Source organism: Hippocampus bargibanti, linkage group LG01, assembly GCF_051943395.1.
Source record: "Hippocampus bargibanti isolate YZ-2025 linkage group LG01, ASM5194339v1, whole genome shotgun sequence".
In the NCBI taxonomy this organism is placed as follows: Eukaryota; Metazoa; Chordata; class Actinopteri; order Syngnathiformes; family Syngnathidae; genus Hippocampus; species Hippocampus bargibanti.
In genome coordinates, this window is record NC_142734.1 from 25,287,417 (window position 1) to 25,303,363 (window position 15,947).

The following is a 15,947-nucleotide window of genomic DNA, read 5'->3' on the forward strand; positions in this document are numbered from 1 at the left end:
GTTTTTTCTTCTGTGGGTGAGCAGTGGCAGCCACACGCGCCATCGTTCACTCAACCCACAAGTAACTGAAATAGATTGAAAGCTAGCTAGATAGCTAATAGATAGTTAGATAGCTCATAGATAGCTAGATATCTTATGTTTCCTGACTCAAATAGCTAGCTAACTAGCTAGATAGATAGCTATCTAATAGATAGCTATCTAAGTAGCTAATAGATTAGTTCCACAAGGGGGAAATTTGCATTATTAGCTAGCTTGCTCCAATCCAATCCAAAAATACTCTCTAACAGTGAAAAAAGTCAACGTCTTGCATGGGAAAAAAACTGTCGCATCATACTACATTTCATTTATAAGCGTCTTTCAAAACTCTCAAGGTCACTTTACAGCCACAGGACAAGTTTTTCAAGTGAGTGAGCAGCGGCAGCCACACGCGCCAGCGTTCACTCAACCCGGAGGTAACTCTAATAGATAGAAAGCTAGCTAGCTACCTACCTAATAGCTAGCCAACATATAGCAAGCTACATAGATAGCTAATAGATAGTGAGCTAGCAAGCTAGATAGCTAATAGACAGAAAATAGATAGCAAATAGAGAGATAGCTATATGGGTAATAGATAGCGAGCTAGGTAGCAAGCTAGCTAGCCAGATAGCTAAAAGACAGAACATAGATAGCAGATAGATAGCCAGCTAGATAACTAATAGATAGCTAATAGATCGCAAGCTAGCTAGTCAGATAACTAATAGACAGAAAAAAGATAGCTAGCTATATAGCTAATAGACAGCTAATACATAGCAAGCTAGCTTGCCAGATAGCTAATAGACAGCAAATAGATAGATAGATATCCAGATAGCTAATAGACAGAAAATAGATAGCAAATAGATCGATAGCTACGAGATAGCTAATAGATAACAAGCTAGCTCGCCAGATAGCTAATAGACAGGAAATAGCTAGCTAGATAATAGATAGCAAGCTAGCTCACCAGATAGATAATAGACAGCAAATAGATAGCGAGCAAGCTAGATAGCGAGCTAGATAGCTAATAGACAGCAAATAGCTAGCTAGCTGAGAGACAGAGAGAGAGAGAGAGAGAGAGAGAGAGCGCAATGGATGCTACAGCTTGTTTGCTTTCAATATTTAGCTAGAGGCAGACGTGCACGTTCCACCATGACATCCTTGATCCACTGGTAAAAAGGACACTTTGATCCTCTCCTCATTCATCTAGAACTGCTTCATATAACAAAGAAGGTGCAGAAAGTGCTCAAGATTGAAGACTGTCTGTGTCTTTGCTATTTCATTTTTGTTGTTGTTTTGACTTCAAGATGGCGGCGCGAGAGTGGCTGCCTTTCCAGCAGCTCCTGTATTTGTTTTTCGACTTATTTCTTTCCTTTCCTCACTTTGCTGCTTGGAAACGTCAATTTCAACATTGAAAAATTACTACAAACTCATCCAATGCAATTAATCTGCATCTGTTGACATCTCACCTTGACAATCGGGGTAAGAGTGGAATCCAGATCGGCACTGTTCACACCTGGCACCCTGGAATTCGGCTTTGCATAGACAGCGACCGGACGGGTCGCATCCCTCAGGCAGCGAGCCCACAGAACTGCAACCGCAGACTGCGGATGGCAGCGGATCACACAGGTTGCCATGATTCTGCGGTAGCGTTTGATGCTAACGCAACAAATTGTCACTCACATTGACAGAGCGGGTAGTTGAAATAGCCCGGCGCGCACTGGCCGCAATCGGAACCGCGGAAACCGGTGCGACAGACCCCATGACCCAGCAGCGTGTCGCAGGAACCATCCAGGCAACCGGGACCTGAACACACACACGCTGCTCACACATACACACACACACACACGCACACACAGGCAGACAAACACAAACAAACAAAGGTAATCAGCGGAATGCTGTTTTAAACAAACAAACAGTTTCAAGAAACTCTTGTTGACGCAGCTGAAGGTATCTGCCGGTGGCAGGACACATTGGGCAATTAGTCAAGGGACTCTTGGGGTGAGAATGACAAATGAGAAAAAAGTCTGAAAAAATGGCGGGGGGGGGGGGGGATGCACGCACACGCATTGTTTTATATAAAGTGATACCTTGACTTACGAACTTAATTGGTTCCCAGAAAGTGTGTAAGGTGAAAAGTGTGTATTCCAAACATTAATTTTCCATAGGAAACCATTAAAATGAGAATAATCCATTCCCAGGTCCCCATAAAACATAATCTTCAACTAAATAAGCGTGAAAGGACAACCGACGCCTCCGGACAAGTTGTGTACATAATTTGTAAAATCACTTCAAATGACTTCTACTGAGCGTATTTTACAAAGATTCCACCGCATATAGCTATATCTTACGTTTTAAGACTCGCGCTGAATATTCAGGAAGTCTTGTTTTCGAGTTGATGACGATCCCCTACGTGACGTCACATTTGGAACGCCCCTGACCGAGAACGCGACATTTTGTCACGTTATTCCGTGGAATCATCAGACCCACGCTTTTTGTTGGAATAAAATCTCTGCCAGCACCGACATCTCTGCCACCTGCTTAGGTATCCAACCCCTTTTATTAACGTTCCGACGAGTCAGCTATCCCTGTCACGCTCGGAACGTGACAGTATCATTGTGTTCACCTGATAGAAAAGGCTTGGCATGATGTCACCCTTCGGTCCTTGAAAGCAGCATGGAAGAATTTGTGGACCGCATGCATCATTGAGAGGAACTTTGAAGGATTTGATCCTCATGACTCTGTTGTTTTGGACGACATTGTTTCCATTGGACCGAAATGGGACTCGAAGTGGATGCAGATGACAGCGAGGAGCTTATTGCTGACCATAATGAGTTCCTCAACACAGAGGATTTGATTTGCCTTCAAGAGGACAAGAAGAAGAAAGCCATTCAGGAGTTGTCATCTGAAGGCGAGGAGGAGGAGATGGCTGCAGCATCAAGGCATGTTGGCTAAGTGGAGTGATGTGCAGGCTTTTATATATATATGACTTTATATATATATATATATATATATATATATATATATATATATATATATATATATATATATATATATATATATATAGGGCCTAAACTACCAGTAAGACATTAGTTTGCTGACGAAGTTTCTTGGATAAGAAGCGAAACAACTGACACCTTCAAAGAAGTACAGATTGACGGCTGAAGAAATATTTTCATCGATGGACCACTCCTGTACGACTGAGAGCTTACACAGACGTATAGAATAAGGTATATTGTGTGTAGTTTTAAGGCTTACTTAGTTGAAAATTATATTTTATGGGGACCTGGGAACGGATTATTCTCATTTTAATGGTTTCCTATGGGAAATTAACTTTTGGGATACACACTTTTCGCCTTACACACTCTGTCTGGGAACCAATTAAGTTCGTAAGCCAAGGCCCCACTGTATTTTGTTTGTTCTGAAAACTTCGTGTTGATCCGTGTTGATTGGATTGGATATGCCTTTATTAGTCTCACAGTGGAGAAATTTACATTTCACAGCAGCAAAGTGATGAAAGTGAAAGTGTTGATGGCGAAATTAGAAGGAAAACACAACGCGATGGTGAATTGTTGTGTGTTGCACCAAGACTATTATTTGAAATTCGCTGACACAAATTCCCAGCAGACAAATCAGCTCATTTCCAACGGAGCTTGGGCGCCATCTTTTGCATTTTCTGGGACACTACATTGCTGTCATTGACGGCTCGAATTTATGTGGGAGGACTCCTTTAATCGATTGCAAACATTTATGGTTTCCTCTTCAGAACTATTTGAATCATATTGATAACTGAATGAGGAACGAGAAAGCATCTTCTCCGAATCTGAACTCCGTGAGCCCATTGTTTTGTTTCTTTAGCAAGGCAAAACGACTTGGCGTGACGTCACGAACTGGGGGCGGGACTTTCTGAAAATCCCCAGTTTTGAGCTGATTTGTGGCAGATTTTGGACACTTCAAGTCATTTTTATTAGTGTTTTGAAATTGACTAGAAATATCAGCCTGTATATTTTTGGGTATTTTAGATGTTATAAAACGTTTTTCTGATGTCAGTTAGGAAACAAAAAAAAGGTGTCGGTCATCCTTTAAAAATACACACAATATACCTTATTTTATGTAGAATAAATTTGCTATGGTATTGTAATTAAAGAAATAAACTGTACTATATAATAAAGTTGTTTTATTGATCTTTTTGATGGTCGTTGATGGCTTGATGGAATGGATAGATTTTTGGATAAAGTGTCTCGAGGAGCTCTGGGTTGTACATCTTAGAAGTTGTGATATTGCAACAGCAACAGATGCAGGCAGACACACTAGAAACTTAATTCAAAGCTGGTTCCCTTGCTTGTATGTTCTCTTCAAATTGCACAGATGGCTTGTGCGGGTTATTTGTGGAGCCTGATTGATGGGATATTTTAACCTTGCAGTCTCCACTCTGCCTTTGAACTATCAATAAAAAAAATTAAAAAAGTTAAAACAAGTCCAAATTTCACTGTTTTCTATCCATGTTCTCACCTTTTCAGTTTTTTTTTTCACTTTTGTTTTTTTGTTTCAAGCTCTGTCGTCTGCCTTTCCTGTTCATGTGCAGCTCTGTGTTTCTGTTCCCACCCCCGCTCACTGCTGCGAGTGTACTGCTGCGTGTGTCTCCTCCCTCCTCTACCATGGATCTTGACGAATCATGTCCGGCTTTAACCGAAGACTGGAGGCGGGGAATAGAGGAAAAAAAAGTCTGCTGCCATTTCCAGCTCCTTTTTAGGAGCCCGACGAACCAGCTCGTTTGCGTACGACACATCATTCATTGTGGCGCTCCGTGTGTTTCCCGAAAAATAGTTTGTTATATTATATAATATATATTCTCGCAAATTTAACGTTCGCTAGCCGAAAAGTTCGTTAACTAAAACGTTCGTAAGCCGAGGTATCACTGTATATATATACATACATATATATTTGTATATACCGTATTTCTTCGAGTATAACGCGCACCCATTAATTTCAATTAAAAATCGGTATAAAATTTTGTTTCACTTTTTCTCAGCTCAGACCAAGCATTGTGCTAACAATCATTTATTGACAATGTAAACACGAAATGTAAACTGTGGATGTTGGTAATTGTGCAAAATAGTAATGCTTAACTCACGTTTTAGCATGAGCGAGGCGAGGAAAAGAAATGAAGTGTAGCTCAAGAAATGTGAATCAACAATCGAAAAAAAAGGAACATGCGTGATCCGGGTCTTTCCCAGAATCGAAACTGAAGGGTGAGAATAGCCATGGAAATGTTGCCCCGTCCTGGAAGGGATAAAGCATTAAATATATCGGATTTTTTTCCCAGGCCTCGTTTCTAACACGCACCCAAACTTTCAGTTCTTTTTTAGGTAGAAAATTTTGCAAAAATTGTGTACGCTCGGCTACGCGTGTTCAAAGTTTAGCCGCAGGGGAGTGCTAGCGCGTAAGCGTTTGGTGAGCGTGTCGGGATTCAAGTGGAAGCCCGTGGCTGGATTGAATGTTTTCACCTTGGCAGTTGAGTCCATGGAAACCCAGCGCGCATGTGTCGCAGTGGTCGCCAGCGAAGCCGGCCTTGCACAAACACTTTTTGCTTCGAGGGTCGGGTCTGCACGAGTTGTCCAGAGTGCCGGCCGCGCTGCACTCACAATCTGCCGATAAAAAAATACAAAGAAAAAAAGAAAGGGAAGATTTGAGTGAAATGCCAAACGCAACATGGATGACTCATCCAGTTGAAGCTTGCTTTTGCTTTTGCCACTCACAAGCCCCTAAAAAGTTTGATGAGCAACATTCAATACGGAACATTTGATGAGAAGAGAGTCTGGGGCGGGGGTCAGGAACCTTTTTCACTAAGAGAGCCAGAAAAGGAAAATATTTGGAAATGGTTTTCAGTGAGACGCATGCAAATATGCATGCGCAGCCACTTTTCAACAAAACGTCAGAATGTATTATTTGCTATCTATTAGTGACCTAGCTGGCTAGCTAGTTATAGATTAGCTATATAGCTAGCTATTTATTAGGTAATGTATCTGGCTATCTATCTCACTACCTATCTCGCTAGCAGTGACGTGCGCTGAGGTTCATGGCTGGTGAGGCACTGACGTCATCAATGACGTCACCGCTCGTCTCAACTTAGTATTTGAACGGTAAATGTGAAAATTCAGCGATTTTGAAAAAAATCCTAAAACGGTGAAGTTAAATGGTCAAGAACTTTAAAGTACAAATCACTAAATACAGTAAAGTCTCGTTATATCGATATTCAAGGGAGTCCGAAAAAATATCGATATAACCGGGACTATCGATATATCCGACCCTGTTTGCATGTAATTTTCTCCGTGCGTGCATAGAAATAGTATCGATATAACCGGGACTATCGATATATCCGATATCGATATAACGAGACTTTACTGTACATCTAACTGTTTAATTTATTTTTTTCATTTGACAGCTTTCCATGATGACAGGTGAGGCACTGCCTCACCTGCCTCCACTGACTGCATGTCACTGCTCGCTAGCTATCTCACGAGCTATCTGACTAGCTACCTAGCTATCTGACTAGGTACCTAGCTATCTATCTATTAGCTATCTATCTAGCTATCGATTAGCTATGTAGTTAGCTATCTATTGGCTAATTTATCTCGCTATCCAGATATCTATCCATCTATCTCACTACCTCACAAGCAAGCTAGCTATCTCACTAGCTATCTAACCAGCTACCTCACTAGCTACTTATCTCTTATCTATTAGCTATCTCTTTGCCATCTATTAGCTATCTATCTGGCATGCTAGCTAGCTATGTAGCTAGCTATTGATTTGCTATGTAGCTAGCTATGTATTGCCTAATTTATCTAGCTATCCAGCTATCTATCCATCTCTCACTACCTCACAAGCTAGCAAAGTATCTCACTACCTATCTAACTAGCTACCTAGCTATCTAACTAGCTACCTAGCCATCTATCTATTACCTATCTATTAGCTATCTCTTTGCCATCTGTTATCTAGCTGATAGCTAGCTATCTAGCTATTGATTAGCTATATAGCTAGCTATCTCACTACCTCACTAGGTATCTCGCTAGCTATCTCACTAGCTATCTGACTAGCTACCTAGCTATATATCTATTTCATATCTATTATGTGTTGTCATATTATTTGTTATTTAGTTTTTTTTTTGTTCTTTTGACTTCAAGACGGCGCCGCGAGAGCGGCTGCCTTTCCAGCAGCTCATGTATTTCTTTTTTTCATTCGTTTCATCACTTTGCTGCTGTGAAATGTAAATTTCTCCACTGTGAGACTAATAAAGGCAAATCCAATCCAATCCAATCCAATCCAATTAGCTATCTCTTTGCCATCTATTAGCTATCTAGCTGGCTAGCTATTTATCTAGCTAGTGAAGGAAATAGATACATTTATTTAGCCATATTAAACATTTTTCAAGATAAAAAGTTTAATCAGTATAAATATTGCTTTGTTTGTAAAATATAGATAACAGAAAAAAGAGGTAATGTTTGCTTGGAGACATTTGCTCCAGGTGCCAGGAGATCGAAGGGGAGCCGGCTGGCAGACACAAAGGAAGTGTGACAACATGGCCAAATGCTGGACAACGCAGATGAAAGGAAGTGACCAAACACTGACTCGGCAGGACGCAACTTTTGATCTACCTTCCATCCCACCTGGAGGTGGAGAAATAAATTGGGAACAGAGACATGAACCAGATGCTAGGACGGACCAAATGGGAACTTGATTTCTTTGTGTGGGCCGAATTTCAATATGCATGCGGTACACCTTTAAATCAGGGCTCCTCAGTCTTTCGTCTCTCTTACTGATTTGAAGGCACACAAATATTTTCTGTCAGGGACCTGAGACCCAGAATTCTGTATTAGATCAAATTGTTAGAAATAAATTATCTGTAAGTAATTTGCCGGCTTTTTGGTCATCCCTCTCACAACGAACGCGCCAATTGTTAGGTTCAAACATTGCGCAATAAGGTCAATATTTAATTCAGTTCAAAATTGTCAAAAGATTAAAAGTGACTGCTATTATTTAATAGCTAATATTAGCTTGTAATATTTTAACACTAGCAACCGATTAGCTACACAGCTAGGTATCTATGAGTCAATTTATCTAGCTATCCAGCTATCTATCCATCTATCTCACTACCTCACTAGCTAGCAATCTCACTAGCTACCTAGCTATCTATCTATTAGCCAACTGTTTGCTATCCATTAGCTATCGAGCTGGCTAGCTAGTTATCTAGCTATCTATTGATTAGCTATATAGCTAGCTAGCTATTAGCTAGCTAGCTTTCTATCTATTTTAGTTACTTCTGGGTTGAGTGAAGGTTGGCGCGAGTGGCTGCCGCTGCTCACCCACAGAAAAACTGATCCTGCGACATAATACATTTAATTTCTCAGCGCCTTTCAAAACTCTCAAGGTGACTTTACAGTCACAGGATAAGTTTTTTTATGGGTGAGCAGCGGCAGCCGCACACGCCAGCATTCACACAACCCCGAAGTAACTCAAATAGATAGAAAGCTAGCTAGTTAGCTAATAGATAGCTATCCAGCCAGATAGTTAATATATATCTAGCCAGCGAGATAGACAATAGATAGCCAGCCAGTTAGATAGCTAATAGATAGCCAGGCGGCTACATAGCTAATAGCTATCTAGCCAGCAACATAGCTAATAGATAGCTAGATAGCCAGATAGATAGCTAGCCATCTAGATAGCTAATAGATAGCTAGCCGGCTGGATGGCTAATAGATAGCTAGCGAGCCAGATAGACAATAGATAGCCTGCCAGCTAGATAGCTAATAGATAGCTAGCCAGCAAGATAGCTAATAGATAGCTAGCTAGCCAGATAGCTAATAGATAGCTAGCCAGCGAGATAGCTAATAGATAGCTAGCCGGCTGGATAGCAAATAGCTAGCGAGCCAGATAGACAATAGATAGCCAGCCATCTAGATAGCTAATACATAGCTAGCCATCTAGATAGCTAATGCATAGCTAGCCAGCTAGATAGCTAATAGGTTGCTAGCTAGCCAGATAGCTAATAGATAGCTAGCCAGAGACATAGCTAATACATAGCTAGCCAGCCAGATAGACAATAAATAGCCAGCCATCTAGATAGCTAATAGCTAGCTAGCCAGTCAGATAGCTAATAGATAGCTAGCCAGCGAGATAGCTAATACATAGCTAGCGAGCCAAATAGACAATAGATAGCCAGCCAGCTAGATAGCTAATAGATAGCTAGCCAGCGAGATAGCTAATAGATAGCTAGTTAGCCAGATAGGTAATAGATAGCTAGCCAGCTAGATAGCTAATTGTTCTCGGTCTGCAGGACAAGGCTTGCTTGCACTCCTTTGTGAACAAAGTGAAATAATGTCAATCAAACGAACGATGGACTTACTAATTATCTCTCCAGCCGGTTTGGCCTCGCCCTTGTTGTTACTCGGATACGTGTTGAAAACGGCTGCGGACAGACAGCCGAACGGACGGACGTGAGTGATTTATGTCTTGAGGAGGTCAGGGGTCAGATGAAAAATGGAGAAACTTACCAAAACACTCTGGGAAGTTGACAAAGCCGTGAGCACACTGGTCGCAATCGTCGCCAGTGTAGTTTTCTTTGCAGAAACAGCGTCCAGTTGTGTCCTCGCATGTCCCGTCCATCCACGCAGAGTAACAGTCACAGGCTGACAATAAGGATCATACATTTCATTTACAAGCGCCTTTCAAAACTCTCAAGGTCACTTTACAGTCACAGGATCAGTTTTTCTGTGGGTGAGCAGCGGCAGCCACACGCGCCATCGTTCACTCAACCCGGAAGTAACTCAAAAAGATAGAAAGTGAGCTAGATAGCTAATAGTTAGCTAGCTAAATAGCTAATCAATAGCTAGCAAGATAGCTAGCCAGATAGTGAGCCTGATAGCCAGCTAGATAGCCAGCCAAATAGCGAGCCATATAGTTACCTATATAGTTAGCTATATGGCTAGCTACATAGCTAGCCAGATAGCTAGCCAGATAGCCAGCCAGATAGCTAGCTAGATAGCTACACAGACAGCTATCCAGATAGCCAGATATATAGCTACCCAGATAGCTAGCCAGATAGCTAGCTAGATAAGCTAGATAGCCAGCTAGATAGCTAGCTAGATAAGCGAGATAAGCTAGATAGCCATCTAGATAGCTAGCTAGATATCCAGCCATCTAGATAGTGAATCGATAGCTAAGTAGCCAGCTCATACATATTAAGTTTCAGAACGCATAAATGGGGAGATTTTTCTTGACCCAAATAAAAAGCTTTTTAAAAAGTTTTTACATCATATTTCCCATGCTGTAGAGAACAAACGCTTGCATGGCACCGACGATGTCGACGTACAGAGAAAGCGCTTTGTAAATCCTCCACTGGCGAATCTCACCTAAAGGCTAAAGCTAGCTAGCTAACTAGCTATCTAGCTGGCTATTTAGTAGCCATCTAGCTATGTAGCGAGCAATCTATTAGCTAACTATTAGCTCACTAGCGATCTATTTATTAGCTATTTACTTAGCTATGTAGCGAGCAATCTATTGGCTAATTATTAGCTCGCTAGCTAGCTTTCTATATATTTGAATTACTTGCAGGTTGAGTGAACGCTGGTGCGTGTGCCTGCCGCTGCTCACCCACAGAAAAACTGATCCAGTGACTGTAAAGTCACCTTGAGAGTTTTGAAAGGAGCTTGGAAATCAAATGTAGTATGATGGGAAACTTTTTCTCTTTGTGAGAGAGTATTTTTGGATGGATTGGAGCTCGCTAGCTAGCTAGCAAATAATACAAATTTCCCCTTTGTGGGACTAATCTATTCGCTATCTAGATAGCTAGCTATCTATTACCTATCTATATAGCGAGCAAGCTAGCTATTTGAGTTAGGAAACATATTAGCTATCAGGCTATCCATTAGCTGTCTATCTATTAGCTAGCTAGCTAGCTTTCAATCTCTTTGAATTACTTGCGGGTTGAGTGAACGCTGGCGCGTGCGGCTGCCACTGCTCGCCCACAGAAAAACTTGTGACCTGTGACTGTAAAGTGACCTTGAGAGTTTTGAAAGGCGCTTGGAAATCAAATGCAGTATGATAGTAGTAATCCAATACAATTTAATCCAAAACGAAACGTAAGCAAACAAAATCATAGTGCCGAAAAAATATGCTGTGAGCATATGACTTACGTGCGCAGGCTAATGGCGAGTCAATGGTCGTGTCAGGCGCTCGGTAATATCCAAGCATGCAGCGCTCGCAGTTTAGGCCGGTGGTGTGATGCTAAAAAAATGACTTGTGTTTAAAACAACAACATACAAAGAAAGAATGGCGGCAAGAAGTGTGATGCACAGCCTACCTGACAGTTCAGGCAAACGCCGCCGCCGCGGAAGTTTCTGTGGATGTCCAGGCTGCCGTGCCGCTCAGCCACTTGGTGGTCGTAGAAGCAGTCAAAGGAGTGGCTGTGACAGTTGCATGCTAGCAAAATGGAAGGCGTTTTCTCAACTCAAGCCATCACAATAACAGCCGCCGTTTACACCGCCATCTTGTTGGAAAAGGATGACTCCAATTCTCTGGAAATTGACTTATTATCTATAAATTAGTTAGCTAGCTATCAAATAAGCTAACTAGCTAGCTATTTGCTATCTATTAGCTACATATCTATTAATCATCTATTAGTTAGCTAGCTAACTAACTTTAGATAACTTTCTATGTATTTGAGTTATTCCGGGAGTGAACGCTGGCTCATGTTGCTATCTATTCGCTATCTACCTAGCTAGCTATATATTTGCTTCATTTAAAAAAAAACAAAATAAAATTAAAACAGTATCGAATAGGTTCAAATGGAGTATATAATTAACAATAATACAATTATATAAACAAGCTCTCTACTTGCTATCTAGCTGGCTAGCTAGCTAGCCAGCTAGCTAGCTCTCTATTTGCTATCTAGCTGCTAGCTATATAGCTAGCTATTAGCTAGCGAGCTAGCTTTCTATCTATTTGAGTTACTTATGGGTTAAGTGAACGCTGGCGCGTGTGGCTGCCGCTGCTCAGCCATAGAAAGATGCATACTGGGACTGTAAAGTGACCTTGAGAGTTTTGAAAGATGCTTAGAAATCAAATGTATTATTATTATTATTATTATTATTTCAGCAAATTGTTGTAAGAAACGTGTCCAAATTCTGATGGGAATGATGTGCTAAGTCTATTCTCTTTGTCTTTCCTGTAATACATTTACCGTACAATAGCCATCTCGCTGTCTGGCGAGTTATCTAGCTGGCTAGCTATTAGCTATCTATTGGCTTGCTAGCTAGCTTTCTATCTATTTGTCTTACTATTCTATTTGAGTTACTTCCAGCTTGAGTGAACGGTGGCGCGTGTGGCTGCCGCTGTTTGCTATCCATTTGCTATCTATTAGCCATCTGGCTGGCTAGCTGGCTATCTATTAGCACTTTAGCTAGCAGTCTAGCTAGCTATCTATTAGCACTATAGCTAGATGTCTAGCTGGCTATCTATTAGCACTATAGCTATCTATTGACTATCTGCTAGCTAGCTTTCTATCTATTTGAGTTACTTCCGGGTTGGGTGAAAGCTAGCGCATGTGGCTGCCACTGCTATTTGCTGTCTATTAGCTGTCTGGATGGCTATCTAGCTATCTATCTGGCTATCTAGCTACGTACCTATCTAGATGGCTATCTATTTGCTATCTATTAGCCATCTGGATGGCTAGATAGCTATCTACCTGGCTATCTATTAGCTATATAGCTAGCTGTCTAGCTGGCTATCTATTGACCATCTGCTAGCTAGCTAGCGTTCGGGAGAAAATATTGCGGGACTCAGTAGGACGCATCTTTTTGGGTCACCCCCCGAAAGAGGAGTGTGTCAAAGTGATTGACAACTTTGACAGACCAGTACAGGTTTGCATTCAAACGAAATGGTGGACATTTAGAACACATCTTGGGAAAGCCAGAAATGGACGAAAAATGGACAGAAATAGCTGAAACTCTGGTAAATGGTCTTCTATGAACTTAATAATGTGTGGTTATAATTTGAAAAAAAAAAATCGCTTTTTAATCAAAGCCACAATTGACATTTTCATGGGTACGCATCTTTTTGGGTCACCCTGCTCCATGCTTTGCATACAGTGGTGGTCTTTTAAAGGGCTCTCGAAATACAGTTGAGTCCAGTTGAATTTAGTTTCAACCAAAATCCCGAATGCGTCAATCCGACTTTTTATGCATGCTCAAAAGTGACTTAGCCTAAAGATTCCACCACATATAGCTATATTTTACGTTTTAAGACTTGCGCTGAATATTCCGGAAGTCTTGTTTTTGAGTTGGTGACGAGTCCTCACCCTACGTCACTGAAGGAACGCCCCTCAGCGAGAAAGGACATACCTTGCATCACCTCAATGCATTTTGCAATACTTTGTTTGGTCTGAAAACTTTGTGTTGATCCGTGTTGATGGCGAAATTAGAAGGAAACCACATAAATAATGCGATGGTGAATCCTTGTGTGTGGCACCGAGCATCTATTTGATATTCACTGACAAAAATTGTAAGGAATTAATCAGCCCGTTTCCACTGAGCCTTCCACGGAGCTTTGTTGCCCTCTTCTGCCTCTTTTCGGTGCTACATTTCCCCCCCAGATGACACACATTCGGTGCTACATTTCCCCCCTCAAAATGACATGGAATAAATTCTTTAATCGATTGCAAACATGTATGCTTTCCTCTTCAGAACTATTTGAATCATATTCATCACTGGATGAGTAACAAGAAATCATATTCTCCGAATCTGAAGCCATTGTTTTGATTCTAGAGCAAGGCAAGACGTCTTACCGTGACACCACGAACATGGGGGCGGGACCTTCTGAAACTGGCCACTTCCGGTTTCAAATTGAAGTACTTTTTACACATTTTAAGTCATTTTTTATTGGTGTTTTGCATTCGACTAAAAATATCATACTGCGTGTTTTGGGTATTTTAGATGCTATAAAACGTTTTTCTGATGTCAGTTAGGAAACAAAAAAGTGACGTCGGTTGTCCTTTAAATGTGTGTTTTTGAAAACAAATAATGGATTCAATGGATATTTTTTGGAAACAAAGAAGGAACTACACTCAATGTACAGTGATACCTCAGCTCACGAACTTAATTGGTTCCCAGAAAGTGTGTGTAAGGCCAAATGTTTGTCTGCCAAACATGTATTTCCCATAAGAAACCATTAAAATGATAATCCATTCGCAGGTCCCCATAAAACATAATTTTCTACTAAATTAGCCTTAAAAGTACAGAAAATAGATCTTATTTCATGTATAATAAATGTGCTATTGTATTGTAATTAAAGAAATAAACCATACTCTATAATCAAGTCGTTTTATTGACCTTTGTGATGGTTATTGATGTCGTTGCATCTTGATGATATACGAGTGAAGTTGCTGTGCTTTCTGGGCGATAACTCCCTCACTCACACTGTCCCCTGCTAGCCGCTTTTCATTAATCCTAATCAACACAAGTTTTTCAACATATTCTATTGCCTGAGACCGTTGCTGAGACAACACACAAACACCGACAGCCACACGTAGCAATGGTCGACTTAGCGTACCGTTACTGGGACGCTGAGTCACACAAACACACACCTGGTTGGTGTTTTTCGATGATCTCCTTCTTCTGCTCAATCGTCATTTTCTTTTGTGTCCTCTTCGGTTTAACACTAGACTGTGGTGGGATATTTATCACTCCCATAATAGCAAAAGTACTCTACTCGATAGCAAACCACGTCTGCACTCAAAGAAAATAGGTGTGGAAAAGTAGTCCGCCAGCCACTGTGGCGCTGTTCGACCATGTGATATGGTGTTCTTCCGCCGAAAACCAGTCCGCCAGCCATTGTGGCGCTCCGCGTGTTTCCCGAAAACTAGTTCGTCTGCCAAGATTATATTCTCGCGAATGTAATGTTCGTAAGGCAAGACGTTTGTGAGCTAAAGCGTTCGTAAGCCGAGGTATCACTATTATCATTGTTGTATGCGTGTGCGCGTTTGAGTTCAAACTTCACAAATTTACGAAGCGCAAAACTCACGTTCACACTCGTTGGCACTGAAAGTGGTGGCCGGTTTCCATGGCAATTGGTGGTATCCGGGGCAACATTGGTCGCACGATGCGCCACAAGTGTTGTGCTGACAGTCGCACTGCAACCTGCGTGAGCAATGACATTGGACACAGTCGGAGTGAACGCTGTTGCATCTGGCTGCCGCCACTCACCCGCAAACCCGTTTGTTTTTTTTGCGTATTTACGGTTTTTCTGTCATTGTTGAAATAACTGTACACCGTGGCCACAATCCCCTTCGGTCGCTTGTCAGTAAGCCGCTGGTGCGCTTACCTGTAAGGGTCGTTGAGGTCCTTAGCGCTGCATTCTTCAGCGTGTCCATGACACACACAGCGTCCACCAATGCTGATGTCCTTGATACTGTAGTAGTACTGCTCACGTGCACACGCGAACACACAAAAGCACACTAGGTGAGAACCAAAGATCCATCGCAACAGCAGCAACATACAAAGGTGCATTCAAGTTGGAGCCAATGGTGTTTCGAGACAAACTGGAATGTGGGGGAATGGGGGGCCAGAGGTACCAGATGGATGCTTCTGCTTAACTTAAAAGACAACCGACACCTGACAAGTTGCGTCCATAATTTGTCAAATGACTTCTACTGAGAGAGAGAGCCTTGTACAAAGATTCCAGCGCATATAGCTATATTTTACATTTTAAGACTTGCGCTGAATATTCAGGAAGTCTTGTTTTTGAGTTGATGACGATGCCGGAGTGATGTCGCTGAGGGAACGCCCCTTACCAAGAAAGCGACACACAATGCATTTTGGGTACTTTGTTTGGTCTGAAAACACCGTGTTGATGGCGAAATTAGAAGGAAAACCAGTGTCTGAAAT

The 15,947-nt window shown here is 41.5% G+C and overlaps 1 protein-coding gene across 1 annotated transcript in view; it reads right to left on the reverse strand.

Moving 5' to 3' along the window:
* The window catches only part of lama5 (laminin, alpha 5), a 223,022-nt gene that overhangs the window by 159,572 nt on the left and 47,503 nt on the right, over positions 1-15,947 (reverse strand). Inside the window, exons 6-14 of the mRNA XM_089015936.1 lie at positions 15,385-15,482; positions 15,085-15,200; positions 11,369-11,487; positions 11,202-11,292; positions 9,561-9,695; positions 9,413-9,475; positions 5,517-5,657; positions 1,693-1,830; positions 1,479-1,613 (exon numbers count right to left, since the gene is read on the reverse strand). Coding sequence (XP_088872062.1) covers positions 1,479-1,613; positions 1,693-1,830; positions 5,517-5,657; positions 9,413-9,475; positions 9,561-9,695; positions 11,202-11,292; positions 11,369-11,487; positions 15,085-15,200; positions 15,385-15,482 — 1,036 coding nt within the window. The remainder of the gene's footprint in view (positions 1-1,478; positions 1,614-1,692; positions 1,831-5,516; positions 5,658-9,412; positions 9,476-9,560; positions 9,696-11,201; positions 11,293-11,368; positions 11,488-15,084; positions 15,201-15,384; positions 15,483-15,947) is intronic.